The sequence below is a fragment of the Cupressus sempervirens genome, chromosome 1, assembly GCF_028749045.1.
Source record: "Cupressus sempervirens isolate cs-2001-9-10 chromosome 1, ASM2874904v1, whole genome shotgun sequence".
In the NCBI taxonomy this organism is placed as follows: domain Eukaryota; kingdom Viridiplantae; phylum Streptophyta; class Pinopsida; order Cupressales; family Cupressaceae; genus Cupressus; species Cupressus sempervirens.
Window position 1 is genome coordinate 427516860 of NC_143118.1, and position 25675 is coordinate 427542534.

Below are 25675 nucleotides of genomic sequence, written 5' to 3' on the forward strand. Positions count from 1 at the left end.
GATGAAACTCAGGATTAAAAGCAAGTTAAAATAGATCTGAAACTGCAATAAAATCCAAACATAAAGTTTTTTATTATATTGCATGCAAACAACTAAAATTCAATATTTTTTATTTATATTAAACAAATCTACAGTGATAGCAACACACCAACTCACATTGGATATGTCTGCAAGGAAGCAAAGAAATAGCTGCTGGTCCCTGGAGAGATTTTTTAAACATGACTACTAGTTTCCTCCTTGTTGACGATACCTTGCAAATCATGTTCATATTCACTTCCGAATTGTTCCTGAATTTGAGCCAGTCACAAAATAATGTTTTAAATGTAACAAAGCCACTACCTATTTAAGACTGTGACAACATAAAACTTTAAACGGAATAAAATCAGCACCCATGGAATACAAGAAAATTTTACTCTAAACTTGTTTAGGAAATTCTTGGTTTTTTATTTCTTGCAAAACTCAATTTTATAGCCAGTGTTCATAAGTAGAATAGTGCTGTAGAAGAAAGTTCTATTCCTAATTTTTTTTATAGATTAAACCTTCCTTGAGCTAGAAGAGAGCTTTCAAGAAAAACGTTAGCTATCAGATCCAGCATGGGTGCATACTTAGTTTTAGTCCCTAGTGAATATGAGATTATCCATCATTTATTTACCAGTGTAGTATTCCTGATCCAATCCAATTCCTAAGGTGAGAACAACATAGCGATTGGTATGCTCTTGTCTTTCCCAAATGCTATGAAAGGAGACATAGATCACTACATTGCACTTGTTTAGTTACAATGTTTCAAAACTCTTAAGATTTTAAAACGAATTCCCAGGAAGCAAAAAAAGAAGGTTCCAAACAACAAACAAGTAATTCACCGCAGCTCCCTAGCCCTGTGAAATGAAGTGTTGGATCAATACTGTTGAACTATTGTCATTGATGTCAAAGGAGATAGTTGCTTAAGACAGAATCAGAAGGAAGCAGTTTAATCAGCCTATTTGTCAAAATGGTCTCAACTTTCATAAGGACCCCATCTCTCAAGGGGTTCCTCTATTGAATCTTTTTTGTTGTATTGACACAATTTGAAAGATTATGATACAAGTACCTTCGTTCCAGGAAAGTATCTAATTCAGCCAAAAAGGAGCTCACATATATCATGTAATCTTTTGTTTCATTTCAGACTTCAGTGATACTTAAATACTGTCCTTGAGTGCTTCATGCTACTTATTGCAGATCTAATCTAGGCATCTTATGATGCTTTTATCTACCAGATGTCCAAGGACTATCAACTTGAAAAAGGTGGTGTTGTAAACTATAACAACCACTTACAGCCTTTTGGGCTTCCATAAAGTGCTGTATTTTGTGAGTGATTTTATTTACCAATGAAACAAAAATAGAAGATTTGGTTTTAGAGCCTCTATAGGGAATCATACTTTGTTACATATCAATAACAATTCCACTTAATTATTAAACTCTATATTTAATAATTAATTGTGTTTATGAATTTCCAATCCTGTAGCATGTAAATGAACTTTCCAAACAGAATCTTTGGCATTTCAAGTTGTAACTTTTTTATTTCTAAAAGCAGTAAAGGTTGCAAATTAATAAAGGGTCTGATTTGGCCTGACCTTTTTTTCATCCTCCTTGAGTTTTTGTTTTATTTTTTATTCTGTTTTGATCAATAAAAAAAAGGTCTTGTTTGTTAATTTCTTTGCCCCACTTACTGTTTGCATATCTCTTAGTTGTGTGATGCATCAAGCAATCATTAAAAACTCACAACCTTTTTGTAGTTACTAGGAAATTTCAAGCAGGCGCTTTTTGCTTAGAATGACTCAAGTTTTTCTTTCTATATTTAGCTCTTGTGATGAGCTGTAAACATAAACATTTTCTAAAAATGGTTTTCTAAGGCTAAGCACTTCAGATCTTGCACATATTGGCATACTTTCTTGTCACACCTGAAGATCATGGAATTCTCCACCCTCTACTTTGCTCTACACTCTACAGCTTTTGGCTATTTACTGTTATATTTGACCTGATTATTTTTGAGGCAATGATGCCAAAAGTGTACTGCTATATCTGATAAATTGAATATATTAAGTAATAATAATCTCAAAATGGTTTTCAATGTTTCAATATCGATGATAAATCATCTATCTCTACCAAATCAATAGAAACTACTTAGCCTTTACTAATTTGCAACTTTTGAGTTACTTTTTGGATTCTCTCAAGTGTGGTAGATATTTACGAAAAACACTTGTTGATAACTACATAGTTAGCCATTTCCCCTGTGCATTCAATGGTCTAAGGCCACTTAAGATCTCACACATATTGGCATACTTTCTTGTCATACCTGAAGCACACTGAATTCTTCACCCTCTACTTTGCTCTACATTCTACAGCTTGTGGCTATTTACAATATTTGACCTCATCATTTTTAAGGCAATGATGCCAAAAGTTTACTGCTATATCTGATAAATTAAATATATGAAGTAATCATAAAGATGACAGTGCATACTAGATAGAGGAATAATATGCCTTTATTTGCCCATGGAATTATTACAGAAAAGAACAGAGATGGTTGGCCAAGGATTACAACTGATCCCACTACCTCATACCCTCTTCCTTGACGATACACAATATTTTTAAAGAGACCAATAGCTTCCAAGGAGAACACAAACCACCAACCAACCAATTCTTATAACTACCCAAGAATGAGAAACAACTTATGAACAATTATTACATTCTTGGATAGTCAATGTTATCGAACATAACAATAAATATGGCATGTTGACTACCCCACCCCACCCCACCCCACCCCCAAAAAAAAAGAACAAGTTGTTTCCCAAACAACAACTAAATATCAAGTTATATTTGGGAAGACTAATGATAGTAGTGTATACAATGACTTGTACTACGGAAACTAAAAATTGCAGCTTGCTTGAAAAATCAAATGAGAGTTTTGGTTCAATGCCCCATTGGAGTCAAAGGGCAGTACCCCCAATAGGGTCAAGGGGTAGCACCTTTTGTGAGGTCCCACGGAAAATTTATTTTCATAATTGGGTCCTAAGCCCAAGTGAAAAACTTCAAAACCATACAAAATTCCATGGCACACTTTTTTCCATGAATTTATAAGATGCCAAAAGTGATGTTGACAAAGCCAAAAAATAGTGATTTTGGAGTGTTTAACCAACATATGCAGCTTATCGTAAAGAATCCTCTTTGTTGTACTGTTGAGGAAGAATGCGGTTGAGTGGTGCTTGGGAGTTTGTCTTTTTCCAATTAGGTTGTACATTGAGAAATGCACCAGAATACACCTTGGGTGAGTATGTCATGTGCACACAAGAGTGTTAAGCCATACTCTTGGCATAGCCATATGCTATGCTAGAAGGAATGCCATACAAAGGAAAATTGTTATTGTTGAGGCCATTCATTCTTGAAAGGAAGAAACTATACGCCGTAGTTGTCTTGACGTCATACTATGATTGTGTACAAGTCTATAGAGCCATACTACATAAGGATCAAATCATTGTATGGATAGAACATAAGCCATATTCCTTGGTATAGCCATATGCTATGCTAGAAGGAATGCCATACAAGGGAAAATTGTTATTGTTGAGGCCATTCATTTTTGAGAGGAAGAAACTATACACCGTAGTTGTCTTGATGTCATACTATGGACAAACATTATCTACAGGTCTATAGAGCCATACTACATAAGGATCAAATCATTGTATGGATAGATCATGAAAGAGTTGTACAATACTTGAATGATAGTGTTGTACAACAATATCTTTTGAACCAGTCGTACTCATCTTTCCCTGCAATAATTAGGCTTTCATATGGTGAATATATACCTAGACTATAGTATATTAAAAATCACTCGAGACAGTCGTAGGATTTGTATTTGGAAAACCTTACAATGAGAAATCTGAGTGCCATAATGCAAGGGGAATGGTTCCAAGAATTTTTTGAAAGATTTTATAAATGAGGTCACTGTATGATGAAGATTCACCACTGTTGTACAGTGTGTATGGTAGGCTGTACAGTATGAATACTTGAAATGAGAACTTGTAACCGTACTATGGGGAAGTGAAGGTGCCATAAAACGAATTTTTGAATAGGCCATTGATAATGATGAAACTTTCCCTTTTCCAAGAGCATAATATGATGCTTCTGCTGCCTAGAATGAGAGATGTAATTTTGCCAAGAGTAAAAGGGATAATATAGCCAAATGTGAAATAGAACATTGCCGAGAATGAGAAATATAATGACATTGAGAGTGAGAATATATCCCCACATTCTCTAAATATATAATTCTCACCTTTAAGTTTTTGACCATTAACATTCTCTTTATTTCTCCTCCATACTTGTAATATTTTTAATTTGCCCCACTTATTAATTTTTCTCTGTAGCACTTTTAGGAAATTATCCCTTGCACTTTATGATATGCTCTAGATCCAATTTTAATTAAAAAATTGTGTTTTCTCTACTATCTATCCTTTTTTGTTTTCTTGGCTCCATTTTCGTTTTTTTAATTTTTCCTACCAGCTTTAGTTTTCTCTTTTTCTTCTCATTCTCCAACCTTTCTTTAGATTTTTTATTTTCCCTTTGGAAATTATTCATAGTTACACCACCCTCGGGGAGGGGGGGGGGGGGGGGGGGGAGGCGGGCGGCTAGGAAAACAGGGGGACGAGTTTCTGGGTCAGGGGGGCAAAGGGGCCTTAATTTGGGGACGATAGCGGGGGGACCGAGAGGGTTGTATATATTATACATATGGTACTTAAAATGCTAGTTATGAAAAGATTTTTTGCAATATAAAGATATAAAAGAGTAAATACTTGAATATTGCATCGAATTGGAACATCAAACATTGAACATAAATAGTCAGATCAGCAAATAGTTAACACCAGGATGTCCCCCCATCCTCAGTGAAGGTGGTGGAACTTGGTGGCACCACTAGGGATGGGGGAATGGAGTCCCCAAGGGTCTTGTGCGTGGAGCAAAAAGGGGGGGGGGAGATGCGTCCCCGTGTTACTATGAAATTATTTATATGCTCCATCTTAAATTATATGATCTTCACACTATGAGATGTATCATCCATAACTTTACATACTTTTTTATCAGATGCTCTTCATTAAGAGTTGAGCTTCAAGAAGTTACACATTGGCACAAAATTGGAAATGCCTCTCGCCCTCCACTTGCCAATAAAGTAGACCATGAAGAGAATTTGTATCATCATTCGAACATGACTCTAAATCTAAAATTCCTTTGTTGTTCGGTTCCATCTAACCTTGATTCTCCATCCACTCTTCTCAAAAATCTAAATCTAATTACTTGCAAGAAGTTACTTCCTCACTGAAGGCTTGGCTCTTTAAATCAGTTACATACTTCCAAGCCTTGTTCTAAATGGAGATCCTATTCTATTTCCAATCACAATTGATTGTGGTTGTTGCAAGCCATCCTCTCCTAAGCAATGCATCCTATACTTTCTTCTCCAACAAGATAACGACAAAATTGAGGAAATGTTGGGTCTCGATCGTAACTTTCCATGCCATCAATATCCCCAATGGATTAATTCCATGCTAGTCGGCCCAAACTAGGTGAAATATTGGTGCCAAAGAGTTAGTTTACCAAGGCACTTCTAGGTGTCTTTTGGCTGTACATTTACTTCCGATTCTCCATCGACGATGGTAATTGTGAGCTTGTTCCCCATTGTTTCCATTTGAACAAAAGGCAACAACTTCTCATGTTCAATGTCATGAGTTTTGGGTCAATGACTTGTTCACCCTTAGTAGTGGCTCTACTATCATGCCTTTACTTGGGTTTGTTTGTCGCCAACTATGTTGGAAAGTGACACTCTTACTTGCGACATGGTTTGGGGAAGATTTATCAACTTGATGAGTACGGTTGTCTAAAGCGCTTGTTGAACTATGTTCTTCTCATACTTGTAGTTACAATGGGGTTTCTTCGTTCCTTCACCATCACTTATTCTACTTCTTCTCTAGCTTCTCAAAGTCATTTGCAATGTTCCTTTTTCAGAAGTAACAATAGCTAAAATAATAAACAAATAAACGAGTTTAAATTTTACTTTGAAAGGAAATAGTCATGATATAAAGGAATCATTGATAGAATCAAATATCTCTTAGAGTATCTTTCCATCATTGACTAAGATGAACAGTCTTTCTCTGGCTACAAAGAAGGGATATTTTTTGGCATACTTCATCAACAATACCATATCATAAGTCCAAACAAAAGTATAAGCCTAAAACATTAATAACCAAAGAAAATGACAACCACCATATTTATGAGGCATCCAACATTTATTTATAATGAAAAAAGAATGGACAAAACATCACATATGCATAGTGATATAAACACATTACCCTGAATTAGGGATATTACATTGTGTGAAATGATATATTGGCAACATAGTTGGTGAAAGAGATCAGTATTGATCAACATGGGATATGGATCAGACTAAAATCAATAATAGATGAGCACAAGGATATCGAACATTTAAGATGCATAATCAATAACATAAAGACCTGCAACTATATATCATGAGTGAACAACAATGGCTAGTGGAGAGATAGTGATTAGATATATTAGTCAAGCATTGACTAATGCCACCTTGTAGATGTAAAGAAGTAGTGGTAAAGGTTACATCAATGATATTAAGGAAGTTGCAAGTCATATATTATTTCCCATATCCTGGAAGACCCAATCAAACTTGTGCTCCACGTCAACAAATCTGTGATTAATTGGTAATAGATATATTAGAGATTCACAATAGAATGTATTGTCAATGTTGTAGCTTCAATCGGGTTGAATTGACCTAGAGATAATTCTTCTATGATTATTGGTTAATAGTCAATTAGACAAACCCTCACATATTTACTTATATATATTATAGATTATTATATATATATATATATATATATATATATATAGAGAGAGAGAGAGAGAGAGAGAGAGAGAGAGAGATATGTTATATGTTAATGTTAATATTGTCTACTTATTGATTAGCTTATAAACTACCATAGAAACATGTCTCTTCTATTCATAGTTATATAACATTCAATTATGCATTTGGAACACACAGATATAATGGCAGTGCTATTACAATTGTAGAAAACAATCTTTACTTAACACGGTGTTAGAGCAGGCTGCAAATGAATAAAATGAAATAGAAAGGGCAGCAAGATGTGTTTCACATACCCATATTTACAGTGGAAGATTTAATGACAGAGAAAGAGTAGGGGATTACTATTTCCCCTGATTAATACATATAAGTATTGGTGATCCGATGCGTACAAAACTATGTGAATGCTCAGAAATTAAGAATCTCTTAATGCAAATTATCATGTGGTAAAAGAATTCGCCCAAGGTTGTAGTCAATCACATGGAAAAACTCCCAATCTTGCTGAGTAATGAGCAACTCGATGCATTCTCTCACAGAAGCTCATGAACATCTTAATTTGTGTTCTATAGTGTTTCAGACATCACTTCTAGGATACCTCGTCTAAGCTTTCTCTCTTAGACGCTCTTATGCGGCTGACTGTTCTTTGTGGTTTTGTGGTTTGGGGCCCTTCTCTTCTTAACTCTGATTGGGCCTCGGTTGAGCGGGTTCATACTTTATTCTTGAGGCGCATCATTAGATGTCACAGGTTCACTCCTCATAGTGTCATTTTTGCTAAGTTTGGTGCTCATCCTTTCAGACTTGCGGACATCTTTGATTTGGTTTGGTTCCTTCATCGTATTCATGGGTTTGTTGATACTGCTAGGGACCAGGATCGTTACTCTTATTTAGCCTATTGCTCTTCGGTTTCCACTACGGCTACTAAGTTTGGTTCTCACGCGCGTTACTGGTATGCATAGGTTTCTTCTTTGCTGAGTTCGATTGGGATTGACATTGATCATCTCCCCCCTTTTCAGTTCTCTTTGGATGCCCTTGCTCATCTTCTCCCTTCTAGACAGGAGTTGAATGAGCATGTCCGTCTTGATATTTATAGACGTTACATTACTACTGCCTGGGTTAACCCTCCTGGCGAGTTATGCCCACGGATGTCTTTCTATGCGGCACACTTTTTGGAGGTTTTTGATGGTATTATTGTCCATCCTAGCTATCTTTCATGGTGCTGGTCTCATGCCTTGTAGATCTCTTTAGGTTCTTTCAGAGTGGGTTCTCACCATCTTTGGGCTCAGACTGATCATCATATTGTTAGTGCGGAGCGGATCTGTATGCTCTGTACTTTAGGGGAGGTGGAAGATGAGGCTCATTTTCTTTTTTGATGCTCTATTTACTATGAGATTAGAGGGAGATTCTTTTGTCTGTTCCGGGAGTGCTTCTCTCTCTATGACTTTTCCAGCTATTATGATTAGAGATGCCTTGGACTTTATCTTCATGAGGCCACCACGCTCCTTGATAGTATAATCCAGACACTGCTTCTACACTGGCACTCGTCTACTCAGTTTATTACTGCTTTTTTTACACCATTATCCCCTTTGCGTGTTGCGAAAAGGCCTTCTAGCTCTATTCGACCTGTTGGACTTTCTAGATGTGTCAGATCCCGTTTTGGCTATTTGCACCAGCGACACTCATCTGTGAGTGGCCGGAGATAGTGTAGTACCTCTACACATCGGCATGTGTATCATTCGGTGACTGATTTCTTTTTGCCCAAGAAAGACTCCTACTGCTTTCTCTGTCTCTGCTCTTTGTTGCTATCTCTTTGGTTGTATTTGTTTATTTTCAAGCACCTTTGTGTGCTCTTGCTGGTGTTAGTCTTGCTGTTGTAATCTTTCAATCCCATAGACCTCTTTTTGGTCTCTTGTTGGACATTAATATAATTATCTTATCTTATCTTATCTCCTCATAAAATCGACTGCACAGAGGAGAGAATCTAGTTTGACTACACTTGTGGAGTCACTATCACATAGTGGATAGAGGAGATATTCATGAATGAACATACATGAGGTGTAGATGACAAACCATTACTGAATTCAAGTTTCAATTAAGGCATATTCACGTTGCTGAGGGAACTAATTGTAGTTAATGTAGCCAAGCTTGGAAGTGGAATACTTCGAGTAGGATAAAGGGTTTGTGAGTTTAAGAGCATACAAATTTGGAAGATAGACGACTGGTGGTGAATGGAACATGAGTTGCAAACAAGCGGAGATGCCATTCAACGGGTATTAACACATGCAATGAGCTATAGACAAACGAGACTTAAGGGAACAATAACAAAACAAGTACCAACAAAGAGAGTCAATTCTTGGGAGAAGTTGTTTGTTGTTAGGTGCAATAATCGTTGCAAATAACTCACACTACCTATATACTAAGGCAGAGCTCAACATAATCAAAAGAGGGTGAAGTGTATTCATAAGTTGGCAAGTAATAATAAATCTACAAGTACTATGGTTAAGATATATGATCTTGGTCAGTAGCACGGATTGAAGAGATTTAATGGACCAAGCAGCAACATTGGCCCACGTCTCTACTAGAAATTGCTTAAGGTTGTGCATAGTGGTATGTGACACTGTGGTCCTTGAGTGGAAAGGCTGGTAGATACTTCCTACTAATAGTCGCCAATGGGTATGGATGTCCCAACATTGTTTGGGATGAATTCTCTTGCTCCGCCAGCCTCCTTGAAACCTCTTCCCAGAGAGGAGCTTTGGATGTTGCATCATGGAAAGCGATGCCCATCCATTAGAGATCATACAGGGACAAGCGAGAGGGTTTCTTGATGATGCCATCTCTTGGTTCCCAATGCAGAGTCCTGAAATGGATGATCATCATCATCTTGGTGCAGATGATCAAACCCATCTCCATGGCTATTATTTTCATGATTATGAGGCCTAATGGAAACATGTGAGACAACAAATTGGATGGACAGGATTCGATCTCTAGACTCATTATTTTCGTGTTGTTTGAATTGACACCATCATTGTTAACCCCAATTTGGGGCACATCTTCCATTGTTTCCTTTACCAAAGTGAAGATGGCTAAAACTTTAATTTATGGTAGGTCAGATAGATCAAACAATTCTCACCACAATACATAATTGAAGAAAAATTAGGGTGCACCAAAGCATGCCCTGTTACCAAACCCATGCTCTAAAATTGACTAAGTCCATAGTTGGGTATTGGTAAGAGTTGCTTCCCATTGAAAGTCTCTTTTTCCCTTTGGTCGAGTTTTCGGGAATCTTAGTGCGCTTGTGCTCCATTTGCTTGTTTTATGCAAATCCCTAAGTCATGTGCACATGTAGGTTGCTTGGTTATAATAATGTTTTCCCCTTAGATCGATTATAGGCTTCCCCCTGATGAAAATAAACTTGTCTAAGTCCACAATGTTCTTTGAAGAAAGAAGAGTTCGGAGTTTCCCTTGCTCGGAGGTGAAGCATTCTCAAGGAGATCCCATGTAAAGGAAAATTTAGCTCCCCTAGCTAAGTCAAAGTCCAAAACTCAAAGGAATGTTAAGAAGATACTTTATTAAGGGCACATTGTTCGGGGAGAAGGCGATTTCAAGGATTCCCGCATAATGTAAAATTTCGAGAGCTGCGGCATCTTAAGTTTCCAAAAACCAAAGATTACTCAGGTGGAGTACTCAAAAGAAGTGTTCGGGAGTACCTTTTTTGGAAGATTCCCGAAGTGAAAAAAAGCTAAGCGAAACATGTGTTTGGGAAAGAAGTGAAAGCACTTCTCCAGCATCAGAAGCAAAGAGTTCATCTTTAGAAGCCGAAATTTCAAAGCCGACAGAAGCTTCATTTGCCTTAGCCAAGTTTTAATGTTGGAAAATTATAATTTTTGCTTCTCCCACCTAAGGCAGTAGATTTTCAAAAGATCAGATATATTAAAGAAAAAGGTTGTATGAAAAAGGCACGCAAGAGTTCATCTTCAAAAGCGAAAAATCTAGAGCTGACGGAAGCTTCATTTGCCTTAGCCAAGTTTTAATGTCGGAAAATTATAATTTTTGCTTCTCCCACCTAAGGTGGCGGATTTTCAAAAGATCAGATTTATTAAGGAAAAGGTTGTACTAAAAAGGCATGCATAACATCATTTCTGCCCATTAAGCTACTCCATTAATGGAAAATCTAATCATTAATCTTCAAGAGTGCTAGGGTTTAATGAAAATCAGATTACGAAGATCTATAAAGAGGGATTTCTGCAGGCATAATTCATCATCTTTTTCTCAATGACCCTTTTTGAATTTCGCAACTAGCTAATTGTTCAAATGCTATAAAACCACCATGGCTGCAAGGTTCATTGGTTATGACAGTTTGAATGGTACCGAATGTACTCTAAAGAACTTGAGCAATACCTTACAAAAATTCTACAACTTGGGTGATTTGCACCCGATATTAGGGGTAGATTCAATTCATCCAATCACTTAGAGGTTGAAGGAAAGCGACCTAGTAGAAGCAGCAGGATTTCTAGTGGCAGTGCAAGCACCAAAGCTCATTTTGGAGTGCATATCGCACTTTGATCCTGACATCAAGAAAATAAAGATGCCTGGAGATGATGGGCTGCTCACCATTTACCTGAATACATTGCAGTCTGACTACAAGAGAGGGAGGTGTACAGTGAAATGGATTTTTGGAACTTTGCCTCCATGTTCAATGAGAAGATGTTGTGTCATGGAGACATGATGACAAGTTGGTTCCAAACCCCTCAGGGCATGAAAAACAAAGTGCCAAAGACTTTGTATGGTACAAATGTGCAGAGGGAGATCATCGACATCATGGTCCTATTGAACCGGTTGAAGGGCAAGGAAGATTTACTCAATTTTGTAGAGCACTACTTCTATCTGGTGCAGGTGGTATGTATGAAGGGCGAGTATGTGGATTGGGCCTAGATTATGTGACAACTTCACTAGTTGGCTCCAAAGTGCTAAAGCTTAGAGGGAGTTTTATATGTTCTCCTACTTGATCTATACCTTGGCGAGTATTCAGTTGTGGCTAGGATTGCCGCATGTAGAGGAATATGATTAAGACATCTTGGTCTATGATTTCTTCCCATGTCTGCAACTGCATAGGAGTTATGTAGATTTTATGAAAGTTAACGATGCATTCACCATGTGAATTTGTAGAATGTTGCAAGGATTCCCTGAGTGCCGATTTTCTCTAGAGGCAATGAAAGTAGTGCTTCAGTTTGGAAGCTTCTTTATTTAGTTCTTGACCTTTCCTTCCATTGGGATTGTAGGTTTTGATGGCTTCCCTTGGAAGCTTCCTAGATATTTGGATGACTGGATAGTGCTTGTTGAAATGTGCAAACAAATCTGAGAGGTGAACAAACTCTGTTCGGCAATACAGAAGGCAAGAATCCCATTTCTAGTTGTAGTAGGGGCCTAATCCTATGCCTCCAAATCAAACACCAAGAATACAGTGAAGAATTTTGAGGAGAGATATAAGCCAACGTCCTATGAAGTCATCAGGCTTAAGTTCGACCCTGTTGATTATATCAAAGACATTCTGCAATTGGGGTCGGCATTCAAACATGTTCCAGCTCTATAGGACTATTGGGCTAATTGTGCTAATGAATTGGAGAGACAAGAAATATATTTTTTGAGGATGATTATAGATCAAGTGAAGCTATATGGTGTTAATATTAATGTAGAAGATATTGATGATGATGGGCAACATAGCAATCTTCTACATTTATGAACCAGGTCAAGAACACACTTATAGACTCGGCTCCTCCCCTCGGCCCTACGACTGATAATTTGGAGAAGTTAACTGAAGGAGTCATTAAAAGAACCTTAGAATTAGTATATATTTATATATATATGCATTATATATACTAAAAAATGAGAGAAATATACATAATTTTAAAATTAAATCATTTCAAAGTATGAATCTACGATTCTAAATCATTTCATAGTATGAATCTATGATTTTGGTATGAATCTATTGATCAAATCCATAATGATTATATGAAAATAATCGCAAAAAAAAATTCCAAAAAAAAAAAAATCCGGACGAATCCAGCCACGGATCAAGATTCGAGTCCGGATCCATCCTCCAGGGCATGAATCTGGTAACTAAGGTAAAAGAATAGATAAGTGGGTCGAATGGACCCGAGGTCGGAGAAAGAGGACCGGTGGTTTGCCGTCGGGTTCTCAGCCAGTGTAATCTGCTACCACAACCTCTGCAAGCACAATTGCCGCAATGACAACTACTTTGGTAGGCCCTTCATAGACGGTCGGAGGAAATAGTGGAGATGGAGGGGATCAGCCCCAGAAGAGTAATGTTCTAATTACTCCAACTTGTGGAGGTGGGCCAACCCAGTTTTCAGTTTAACTGGAGAATAGTAAAAGGACAAAGAAAAGGGTGGGGGAAGGGAAAAGAGGCAGGATCTGAGTTGGACAAGATCAAGGAGCTCCATCCTAGAAAACACCTCAAGGGCTGAATACGCAAGGTAATGTTCCAACCACAATTTCTACTACAATTGTGTTTCCATTTTCTAGTAGGAAGACTAGTACACCTCTTGTTGCAAGAATTTTTTTTGATGCCACAGCCCTCCAGTCTTCACTGGATGTGCTTCAATCTGTGTCCTAGCTAGAGAATATCTTGGAGCGGAAAAAAAGAGAACAGAGGGGAGTGCTCCCGAAAGACTTGATTTTCGAGACCGTTAAGCAAGCTCTAGCCTTGAAGAAGATGACCATGCTGGTAGCCCTGGGAAAAGACGCGAATACTGGGAACTACATCATGGAGATTGCTTGAGCTTAGGAGGAGGGTAATTTGGTAGATCTTGTCCCATCGGATTTCAGTATCCAGTAGTGCAACATAGGGCCGCCAAAACACAATTCGAAGCGCCAAATGTGGAATTTTTGAATGAAGAAATCGGTGAAGAGTTGGACGAAATGAAGCTTTCAAAGGCTCAACTCAAGGCGGTGAACAAAGAATTGTTGGATTACATCAGATAGATGTCCGTACCATTGGCTAGTGAAGTGGGAGAGTCGTCAAATTCAAGGATTTTTGAGCCCTTTGCTAAAGAGAGCAAGGCTCTATTGGCCAAGCTACAAGAAGAAAGGCATTTCAGGCAGATAGGCAGAGAGTGGATAGAAGACATGAAAGTAAGGGGATTGCCCTTAATTGACAAGTTGGGTTCCTTGTGCATTATAATTGATGAATTAAAAGCACCATGGATAGTAATATGGTGTCCATGAGGACAGACATTGAAAAGTATAAGGATGCCGCCTCTCTATTGTATGAGATCATAACTATGAAAGGAGACTGTCATTAGTGTGGGTATCTTGAAAGATGGAAATGAGCCACTTTCTCACTGGATGATGTCTCTTGAATTCAAGAGAGAAAGCATGGTTAAAACTAAGAACCGACAGAAGAAAGTGTATGAAGCAGTCAAGAACGTGGAAGACGTTTATAGCTATCTCCAAAAGCTTCATACAAAGTCCCAAAGTCCCACGTTAGCAGGTGTGGTGAAGTCGTGGACGTGAATCATATGAGAAAGGCTTGCCAAGACTTCATTGATGGGCTGGTCCGTCCAAGCACGTTCCAATCTGTGGGTTTGCACACTCTAACTGCCATGGATGGAACATTAGCAAAGGTGTAGGAAAAGTTGTAGAAGAAGATAGATGCCGTGGAAGCCTTAGCCACAGACCATGATTACTGATTGTTTGGGTTAGACAACGCATCACTTCCAAATCCAGAGGATCTAGTGGAAATCACTAGGGCAATGAGGAGTCACAAGCTAAAGCAAGAAGCTTCGAAGCTAGAGGACGACGAAATATCAAATGCTCCAGCTCCCCCAAATTAATGATTACTTTGTAACGGATGACATGTGTCATGCCTCTTCTATTCTTAGCTCTTTCATATACCTTTTTAGAATATAATATTTTGTAACACCCAAAGACTAAGGGCCTATATATGTAAATTTGGATAATCAATAAAGGATCGACAAATTTTGGTGCAAATTGTCCCCTTGTAACTGCGATTATTGAGTGAGAATCAAGAGTTTACATTGAAATGGAGAATTTGACTTTTTCTTGAAGTGTGAATTATTGATCTTCAATGATCGTTGGAGTTGATAATTCTTGTAACCTATGTGTTATTTTGGTTTCTTGTATTTTCTTCTCCCCTGTCGTGCTGCATTGAATTTTGTGTTTGGAATTTAGATGTGAAAGAATTGGGGAATCATTGAGTTTAACAGTCGTTGGGCTAATGGTTTTGATTGGTTTGAGAGCCACTTGGGTTTAATTGCATTTTTGTTCCTTTGTGTTTGCATTTAGAGGTAGATTGCATGTCATTCAATAATTGGTAGATGCATGTAAGAGTATAAGTAGGATTAGTTGATGTGCCAAAAAGAGGTCTGGTTATTTTTGCGGTCGTGGGAGTAATTGGACTGAATATCTTTAATCTTGCTTGGGTATTTTGTAATGTCCCTGCTCAAATCTAATCTCAAAGTGCTGATAAGGAACTCAAAGAATATCGTCAAACAATTCACTTGCAACCTCCCAGCTTGCTGGTTTATGTGATCAGACTGATATGTTATTTGAAAATTGACTAATGAACGCTTCCAATGCTTGAAAACAACTCTAGTATGCACAAACAATCACTTAGATGCATTTACAACTTCCCTTTTATGCACTTCAATGCTTTCTATATGCAAATTATTCATCTTCAGCGACTTGACATTATGTCAAACAGTTGGCATTCAAGGGATCTATGACTGTTATAAATTTCAGTTTGCTCCAGCACTTGTGATTGCAAGTATTGCTTGAAGTTCACTTCTAAATGATTCTATCAAAGACCTAGGATGCTTATGCAAGTTTTTTATATACTTTCTATGCATAATAATGAATTCAAACATCAAACTAACCGCCTACAGCCAAGTGACTTTTTGTCATACAATTGGCATACATCCTCATACAATATTCAAATGATCATTACAATAATATATAACTCCCAAAAGATGACACTTAATTTGAAATGCTATCTTTCCTATAATGATGACAATGAAAAGATGCCAAGACTCTTGGCTTACATCCGCAAGAATAATGCTTAAATCTGATACAAACTTTCACCTACAGCCATACCTTCTAATATGCATCTAAATGATAAGAAAAATGCATGAAATATCCAAAGGAACCTGTAGCTTGGTGGTGCCTTGAGTCCCCAATGAAGAGGCAAGCAATACCTTGGGAGATGAAGACCTTATGATGCTCAAATAATTTTCTGAAACAGCCACCCCTGTTTTGATATGAATGGAGAGATAAAAGAATTCTCAATGTTTTTCAAGCCTCCAAAGCTCCAAACACAATCAGCAAGAACTAAGAAATGAAGTGCTCCAATCTCCAAGAGAAACCAATATGTAGATGAGCTGCAATGAATTAAAATGTGTCTCCAATGGCATCCCTGTTTTACTTCAGATTTAGCTTCAGAATTCCTCAATTGAAATCAGACCTCTCCCTTTAAATATTCAATGCCAAAATCATTGAGATCATCTTCCAAAGTCAGCGCTCCAATCCTATACCAAAATCGATGCAAAATGAAGCTTCTCTATGCAAATCTGTACCTCCCATATGCATGAAGCTCAAATAGAAAGTCTGAAGTAACTTTCTCCCAGCTGCAATAATTCAAGTGATATTTCACACCCTCAAAATTGCGTACCAATTGAGAGTTTTCGTTCTCAATGGCCAATTGTGACTACTGCAGAAACCCTAGGCTCTACAATGCACATCAACAAACATCAACATCAACAACAACAAATCTGCATGGTGAGAATGAAGCCCAGGATGCCTATTTATTCTTTTCTCTCCACTTTCTCCAAAAACTTCTAGAACATTATTTAATTTTATTTATTAAGTGACTTTATAAAATATTTTATAATTCAAGTCACTTTATTAAATTAATTAAATATAAAGTTACCTTTTAATATTTATTTATTTGATAACTTTATAAATAATTAACTTAATACCACTTATTTATTTAATTAAAATAATTAATTAGTTATCCTCATAAAATATTCATTATTTTGGACAACTTAATTAATTAAATCAATTAAATCAAATTACCTCCAAAACGGGGACATTACATATTCTGTAGTTGCGGAAATGGGAAATCTGGAAAAAGCCTCTTCTACTCTTTGGTTAAAAGCATATCCCATGTTAGAATTATGAACCCAAAACAAATTCATTGCACATCCACTAGAAGGGAGTTGTACCTCTAAAATTCAGAGGGAAGCCAAAAGAGGAGCAAAACCAAAAATGCTTCCCAATTTGTTGGTGACTCTTGGTCTTCCCCCCCTTGGGCGTGAGAGTCATTTTTGTTGAGAAAGAAAGGAGGACAAACTGTCAACCAACAAACTTCTCGGGAATAATGAACAACTTAATATGGTGTTAGATAATCAATATTATCAAACATAACAATAGACACTGTAGATTGACTGCAATGGCTGAAATTACCTACCCACATGGAGACTAAATCAAATATAGTGCATTGCTCAATATCTTACAATGCATAGAAATGTGTATAGAATTACTATAGAGGCACCTATCCCATAGAATTGATCAACTACGGCACAATCTTTCTTATATTGGACCACAAGCCACATGTATCTTGAAACAGAACATGTAACTTAATACAATCTACACATGCTCATCTTCTTATCCCTATTTATGTGCATATATCATAAGTAGACATATTGTAAGAAACCATTCTACTTAAAAAAACTATTTGGCTATTGTAATGCTCCATTTGCAAGCATATTTGGTTTCTAAGCTATTACTATACAAGTTTTCCTATAAAGTAATAGGTGAGCAAAGGAGAGCTCCAAAATTTCTGAGAGAAAAGGGTTAGTCAAGTAATGGTATTGTTTATGGCAGTGAGTTCAGATGATCTTGGTGAGCCTTGCAGTGCTTTTCCAAATCCAATACTAGCCTTTTTGGAGCTCTCCAAACTTCTTGAAGAAGCATGCTATTTTAGACAATCATCACGTTTCTTCAGTGTATCATCCTAAGTTCTTAGTGACATACTAGTGTGATTAGAATTTCATATTTGTCTCATTTTGATGCTTTCTGCAGCTTGGGTGACTTAATTAATTAAATGATTATAACTTAAGTTGTCCTAAGGAGGCAATATTAAAGAGGTAACTAAAGTTTAATTATTTATTTAAAAGAGTTTTAAGTTATGCCTAGAGGTTGATGCCAAGGCACAAGGGGGTCTTTTGCACATAATGCATTAATTAATTTGAAAAACCAGTTTGTGGAGATGCCCTCTGGAATTTATTCCTAGGTTGGTAAATATAGAAATTTGACCAGAAAAGTTAAAATCTTAGAATATCATCCATGAAAACATAGTATGTATATCCCGTTTATCTTCTTAGGTAAGATAAGATTTAACACAAAAACTATTTCCAAGTTGCTTTAGAGAGAAGCACTTAGGGGTGGGGGTTTAATCTATTCCTAATTAGGTATGTTCTAACTCAAATTATTCATCTCCTTGAGTAAATCTAGGCTCATTTGTGCACCTAATGGTGTCTACATCTTCTTTGTGGAATGAGTTCAGAAAGATTTATCTTGATCTATTCAATATTCATGATCCATTTCTTTAGAGGTTATGTCATACTGATCCTAGCTATATCAATCTTATTTACTGATTCCTTTCATCTGAGCATTTCTTCAAACACCTCCATTTGCCGGTCACTTATAACTGTCTCCTGTGCTTCACCTTCATCAGCTCCACACTTGTCGAGGACCCCTTACCTAACTAGATTCTTGTTACTTGTACTTAGTTCCTATTGCTGCTTTAAGTTTACCATCATGGCATGTTTACATTTACTCAGTACTTGGTGTTTATTCATTTTAATCTGATACAGTAGTACTTTTGTTTTGTAACTAGATGCACTTTTCAAGTCACATAGAATTCCATTCATCTTTTCCAATATCAATACAAGTCATTTCTCTCTTCCCTCTAAAGATGCTATCACAAAAAAGAGTAACTGAAATATTTAACTAAAGTGCCATCGAAGATTCTAGGTTTAAAGATGAGATGGAAGAGCTAAATGATCATTGTCAGTGTCTCAAGCTGCAAATACCTAAACTAGTAGAATGAATAGTGGGAAAGCATATAGCTGAAAACTGTGTTTCTAAAAGACATTCTAACTTCTGAAGTGACATGAGACGAACTTGATCAGAAACAAAATGAACAGATTTACTAGTTGTCTCAAAAAAGCACAGAACATTATGTGGAAAGCAAATACATAGAAATATTAAAATGGAGTTGCTCTTTATATAAGGAAAAACGACAAGGTTAAATTCAAATTACTTTAATAACACTATTATTTGTCTAAAGATCATAGTATAAATGGATTGTGCGGGTCCATTTTATGTAAAATGAAAAAGGTCTGCTTGTTTCCACAAGGGTAATCATGTGTCAAAGAGGTGCATGCTATCTACCTATAAGCCAAAAAATCAACTCTGTTTTGACCTTATTATGCGTGATAGGTTTCTCCTCTTACTTTTACTCATTGGAGAGGGCTGATGAAAAACTGGGTGAGGAATTATGGGGAAGAGGGAAGCATAGGGAGAGAAGGTGGGCTGGGAGCAAGAGTGCAAGACGAAAAATGGGCGAGTGAGAGGGGGAGGAAACGAGGAAAGAAGAGGGAAAGGAGGAAGAGGGTAGAAAGAAGTGTGAGTGTGTGTGTGTGTGTGTGTGTGAGAGAGAGAGAGAGAGAGAGAGAGAGAGAGAGAGAGAGACCTTAGGCTTGCATAGATTGGGTAATGTAAGTGTGTGTGTGTGTGTGTGAGTGTGTGTGTGTGTGAGAGAGAGAGAGAGAGAGAGAGAGAGAGAGAGAGAGAGAGACCTTAGGCTTGCATAGATTGTGTAATGTATGAACATGAAGGTCACAAACAGCTGAATGTTCAAATCCTTCCAGATCTTCACTCTGTAATAATGTACACTGTTCAACATTCATTTCACATAAAATGTGAGAATAGTTTGTAATTTGCTTTTATCATGTATCAATTTATCATTCTGTGCCAATGCTCGGAGAAGATATAAGCAAGAATGATAATCATCATATAATAAAAAATTAATTAGTGTATCCTATAATCTCTTTATAAGTAAACCATATGTTCAAACTTCAGATGCTGTATGTGGCGAACAAGTTAGCATGAGCTCTGTGATTACATCAGACAATTATAGTCTCATTAATTGTTTGTGTTGCTTACATGGAAAATGTGCATGTGATCTGGTAATAATTGTGGAATTGGCTCTAATAATAAATTAAAACAAGTTCTAATAATTATGAACATTTATGTGTATTACCTTCAACGTAGCTATATGCTCATCCAACCTGCCTTGTCTCTTTTCACCTTCAAGACAAGCACTAAATTTTTTCATAGTTTCCTTGTCCTTTTGATTTTCTTTGCTTTCTATTCTATCTCCTTCAGATTCTAAGCTCTCACCATTTTTTATATTTTGTGTCCCATGTTTGACATTTTTATGAGCTTCATTTTCCATTTTTAAGTTTGCAACAAGAACCCACATCCCTGCCAAATCATTCTCCAAATCTATCTCCTTCTTTCTCAAGTCATCAATTGTTTTATGCATTTCTACTTCTGCCTGTTCTTTCTCTGATAAAATGGCTTCTAGAGAAGCTTCTCTCTCTTTCCTTATATACAACTCCATCTTGATGTCTTCTGAATCAAGATTCCATGATTCTATGTCATCGATACTGTCATTTAGAAATTCATTTCCTCCAACTAATGTTTTCTTTTGTACGGGTTTCACCTGCTCAATCCTATTTTCATAATATTCAAAATTCCCATTAGCTATAACTGGCTTGCTTGATCCCCTATAAGATTCCATTTTTTGCCTTGTTTCTAGTTCTTTTGTAAGCTTTGTGTTCTGGAAGGAAAGTTGAGTGAAATCTTCTACCAAGCTCTTAAGCTCCACAGCAGCTGCAGATGCCAGTTCCTTTGCATATGATGCTTCTTCAGCCAATTTCTGGCATTGTATTTCTAGCCCACCCTTTTCTTCTATAAGTTGAACCTTCTCTTGTTTCAATTTCTCAATTTCAACAGCCTGTGCAGATAACAAAACCACTTTTATCAGTGTGTTACATGAGCCTTTTATGTTTTTTAGATAAACTAATCATGTTTTCCATTACCACTATGAAATCAAAAATCATAAGGGATCACACACATATACTTATTTGAACAGGAGCCATAGAGGGAATACTTCAGATATCATGATTTTTGGTATTTTTGAAAGATCTTTTTTATTCAGATTTACCAAAATAGTTCACTTCATATTTTTCTTATACACAAATATATATAATCAAAATACTACTAAAACCAAGATTTATGTTTGCAAACATGAACTTACAGACTAAACTGCGATTTTATTTCCTCCTGTTCAACATTATATTTTATTTAATTACTTACTTCAAAGAAATGATAATATTTACTTTACTCTTTCTTTCTGATTTCCAAATTTCCATAAATAATAAAGGCTTGAAGATATAACAAAGATTAGATATACTAGAACCATCTAATACAGGTCATTGCAAACTTAAATCTGTTGACAAAAAAGTCACTTTGTGCCCTGCTGGCAAAAGGGAATAATAACAGATGAAAAAGAAATAAACTCACAATTTTTGTGTTACAGGCATCCATATAGAATTTTTAAATAAAAAAAATTCCTAAAGGCAGGCCTAAAAATGGCCAGCCGTTAAAGTTCCAAACTTAGTATTCAATCTAATCTTTATTCTGATTCCTAGAAGACTCATTTTCATCTTGGCGAAGCCTCTTGGATTTGTATATTCATATTGTTCCTGTGTACCCTAATATTGATTTCTTCCAGTTTTTACTAGATAAAGTTTACATGGTGCATTGTCAATTGAATTTTAAGGATTAAGATTGGAATCTATTATACCCATGGCTGTAACCTACATCAACTAATTTTCATGATCACTTTCTACTTCAGGAGCGCCACAGAGTTGAGGTTTGTTTCCCTTATTTATTCATGCTCTATTGTTTGATTCAAGTAGGACTGTTACGTCCCCCATTCTGTTTTGCAAGCTTTTGTCAAGGTGTTTGAAGAGAGGAACTTTAAGGTTTTTGGAGCATGCAGGTTATGTTTGTTGTTGGCAGTGAGCTCAATTAGTCTTAAGGACTCCTATGACACAATCTAAAGTGAATTCCAGCTTCTGGTGTGTTTTCAGAGATTCTTAGAGAAAGTGTCTATTTATAGGAAGTCCCCTTGTTGACCCTGGTTTTTATTAATCGTCATTATCATATCCCAATATAGTCAAAGTTTGATCCCAATGCTCTTCAGTGATTTCCACAACTTGGGTGAATTATTGAGTTTTGATTAATTATTTTACCAAGGCTGCTTATTTAAATAAAAAAAACAATTTTAAAAACAATTTAGTATAGTATTTTGGTGGAAAGGGGATTTAAAATTTTAAATTGTGGATGCAAAAAAGGCTAACTTGCCAATACAAGTATGTGGACACATTTTTTTTTGGGGGCGGGGGCAGGGGTTTGGATATGTCTGTACAAAAAAAATATAAAATTCATAAATATTTTAATATACACATATGCAGCCTACAAAGTAGAAACAAAAATTTAATTTAGAATACCACTTATCACTCATGTTAAACAAAACTTAGATCTACCATAAATATTACAAATTTACTAGAAGTGCTGTTTCATATTGATTTGTCAAAAATGAATATTACGATAGATATATCAAAATTATTGTTTATTGGTTCAACTAGTAAAATAACACAATTAGTAATCGGCAACATATGGATCATTAGGAAGATCAAGATTAACATCCTCATTGACATTAGATGATGTAGGTAGATTAGTGGAACCACATGCAACCCCACTATCACTTGCACTAGAAGAACGTTGGCTATCTAACTCCACCAAAAGTAGAGGTTGTGTGACAAATAAAAATTCTAAATTAGTTCACTCTAGATCTATATCCCACAACTTTGTGCCCCCTTCCTTGTACTCATTTTGTTTGATTAAGAAGGCACAAGTAGGAATGCACATAAACTAGCTCTTCCCTCTTATTTGCTGTCAATTAGTTGTGTTTCATTTAGTGGATAAAGCGGTATTCACTTCAAATTCACTCAGCTGCAGAGGAACTTGCAACCTATTGAAAACTTGACACAAAATTATAGGGATACAAATATAAAATTAAGTTTATATCTGAAATTAACAATTTTTTTAATTTAAAATAGTAAACAATATAAATTTAGATAGAGCATTAAAAATTAAGAAACCTACTTGCAATAAAAGTTTGATTGCAAGATTTTGAAGTTGTGGTGATGTATGGTCATTGAGGTACTACAAACACGAGCATCCATCTTAGATTCTTATACTTGTCATGGAGATTGGAATCACTTTGACCATTGGAGGCTACAAATAAGCAAACTCACTTGTAACTAAATCTTCCATTTCAGAGTCAGGGAATAGTTTAGAAGGTGCTTTTCTACACCCTTTACTGGCTTTTGTATCTCCAAATGGTGGTACCCTTGATGGCATAGAAAGAATTTCATCCCATAAAATTGGGGAGTCAGTAAGAATGCAAGATGTAGTGGGGTGGTCATTTTGTTCTACTGCTCAATACAAATTGACTAAAGCTCTTTGAAGAAAGTTTCTTCAGGATCATGCCCTTTTTCATTAATTGTGACTCTCAATTTCTAAATCATCAAGACGATGACATCATACATCTTTGCCAAACATCGGTGATCCATGTCAATAATGTTGTCACTAACTTTTTATTTGTAAAAAAACAGGGATACTAGCCAAAATTTTAACGTTTTAAGGTTCTAGACATTCTTTTTGAGGCACATTTTCATCACCTCAACAGTCATTAACAAATCCAAATCCTTTGCCTCCTCTTTTGTCAAATTTTAGTGTTTAAAAGTTGGCTTTTCTTTCAATTTCGAGTTTCAGAGGTTGCATTGCAAGTTTGTCTTCAATGCTAGATCTTTGGCCTGTAATTGTGAGTAATTGTTATTACAAGTAAAGTTATGATCTTGAATTACTTGCACTGGTGATAACCTTCTTAAAACCAGATTTTTTACTTATATACATTTTTGTTTTGTATTAATGTTGAGTTGGTCCTCTTAAGTGAAATTAGATATCTAGCCTCTAATTGCAAGTGCTTATAATTGCAAGTAAATAGCAAGTTTGTTTACCGTATGGGGTAAACAGATTAATGCATGCATACAGTGAACACAAACAACAATACTCCTTTAATTATTCACATATGCCAAAGACATTACATTATCCTTCCAATGATGATTACAATGATCCTGGAGGGTGTCTATATACTTTCCAAAGAACCTTCTGAAGGCCCGTTGGCTACATAACAAGAACCTTCCTGAAGGGCCCGTTGGCTACATAACACTTATCAACAGCATCAACCCGTCGGCTACACAGTATTTACCGACGACATACATCCTGTCGGCTACACAATATTTACCAACAACATCACCCCCCCAAAAGAAAAAAGTCGTCTCCGGACGACAATTACAAAATATCCGAGATAGATTAACAAAACAGAATACATTAACTGACTAACTACAACAAGATAAATCTGTTTCTGTCACACCACTCTTACATTTGTCCCATGCTTGCACCAAACTGATCTCCAAACCACGTTGCATCTATAGCCTCTGCTAACACACTATTGTCTCCTTAGCTGACCTTGATAACCACTTGTGCCGCTTTCTCTGCTTCCAACTCCAGGGTACATTGAGCTAAGTGTCACCGTGCTACCTTCAACTGGATGATCAGCTCCTCCCGAGCTCTCTATGGATCCACCAAGACAGCCTCATGTCCAAATACCTACTCCGAGTGCCACTTCTGACATATAGACACTTCATGCCTACAGCAGCTCCAAGTCTTATCAACTGGTCACACTTCCCACAACTAATAACTGCACCGACTGGGGGTCTAGGGGGCATTGCCCCCAGTGGGGTTGAGGGGTAGCGCCCCACGGGGTCCAGGCATGCTCTCTATCGCAATATAGGGCGAGGTCGAGGGGCAGCGCCCCCGCCGCCAAGACCAAATCAGCACCCTCAAACTCACACAAAACTCCATGGAACACACCAGTTTTGTGATTTTCTTCTGATTCCACACTCTTTCAACCAACCACTTGCATTTTCTACCTGTTTACATCTTTCCCTTCCCTTCGGCATCATATGTTACTCATTTTGAACTGTTTCAATTTGTCGTCGTTTTTTAAATTTTTTTTAAATTTTATTTTTTGCTCTTCCACTTCCTCTTTCCTACAGACCTCATTTGTTCCTCTGCTAGGTTGGGTCAGTTATCCCTCTACACATAGAAATTCTTCTCCTTCCCTATACGGATCCGTATGGCTTTCCCTTAAGCTTTGTGAATTGGCTATAGCAATTCCCCTTCCTTACTAAATCAACTGCTCCTGTGATGGTATGGCTTGGCTTCCTCTCTGATTGGCCGTACGGATTGTTTTTCTTCTCTACTTATCTCGGCAATATGACCCTTTTCCCTTTCTTATAACCTGGGACCGTATGGAATTTGCTTCCTTGACCCCACTGTACGGACTTCAAGCACTTCTTTCAAGAAATCCCGTACTTCATACGAGCCTTCAAGCAATCATTAGTCATTGTCTTGCCAAACAATGTCTCCACTGCCCCGTACGGCTCTAAATGGCTTGTATGCTGTATGCAA

At 36.8% G+C, this 25675-nt stretch overlaps 1 protein-coding gene and 1 long non-coding RNA gene across 10 annotated transcripts in view; one reads left to right on the top strand and one right to left on the bottom strand.

Annotated features, from left to right (window-relative positions):
- The window catches only part of LOC149578099 (kinesin-like protein KIN-7E, chloroplastic), a 377239-nt gene that overhangs the window by 40343 nt on the left and 311221 nt on the right, over positions 1–25675 (bottom strand). For 6 of the 9 annotated variants that reach the window (XM_089827536.1, XM_089827542.1, XM_089827524.1 and 3 more), the window contains exons 22-24: positions 20265–21023; positions 19801–19896; positions 157–287 (exon numbers count right to left, since the gene is read on the bottom strand). In XM_089827536.1, coding sequence (XP_089683662.1) covers positions 213–287; positions 19801–19896; positions 20265–21023 — 930 coding nt within the window. In that variant the 3' untranslated portion in view covers positions 157–212. The remainder of the gene's footprint in view (positions 1–156; positions 288–19800; positions 19897–20264; positions 21024–25675) is intronic. The other 3 variants (XM_089827546.1, XM_089827540.1, XM_089827550.1) reach the window with 2 other exon arrangements.
- LOC149578100 (uncharacterized) overlaps positions 1–25675 on the top strand; it is a 383937-nt gene that overhangs the window by 23447 nt on the left and 334815 nt on the right. The window lies entirely within an intron of this gene.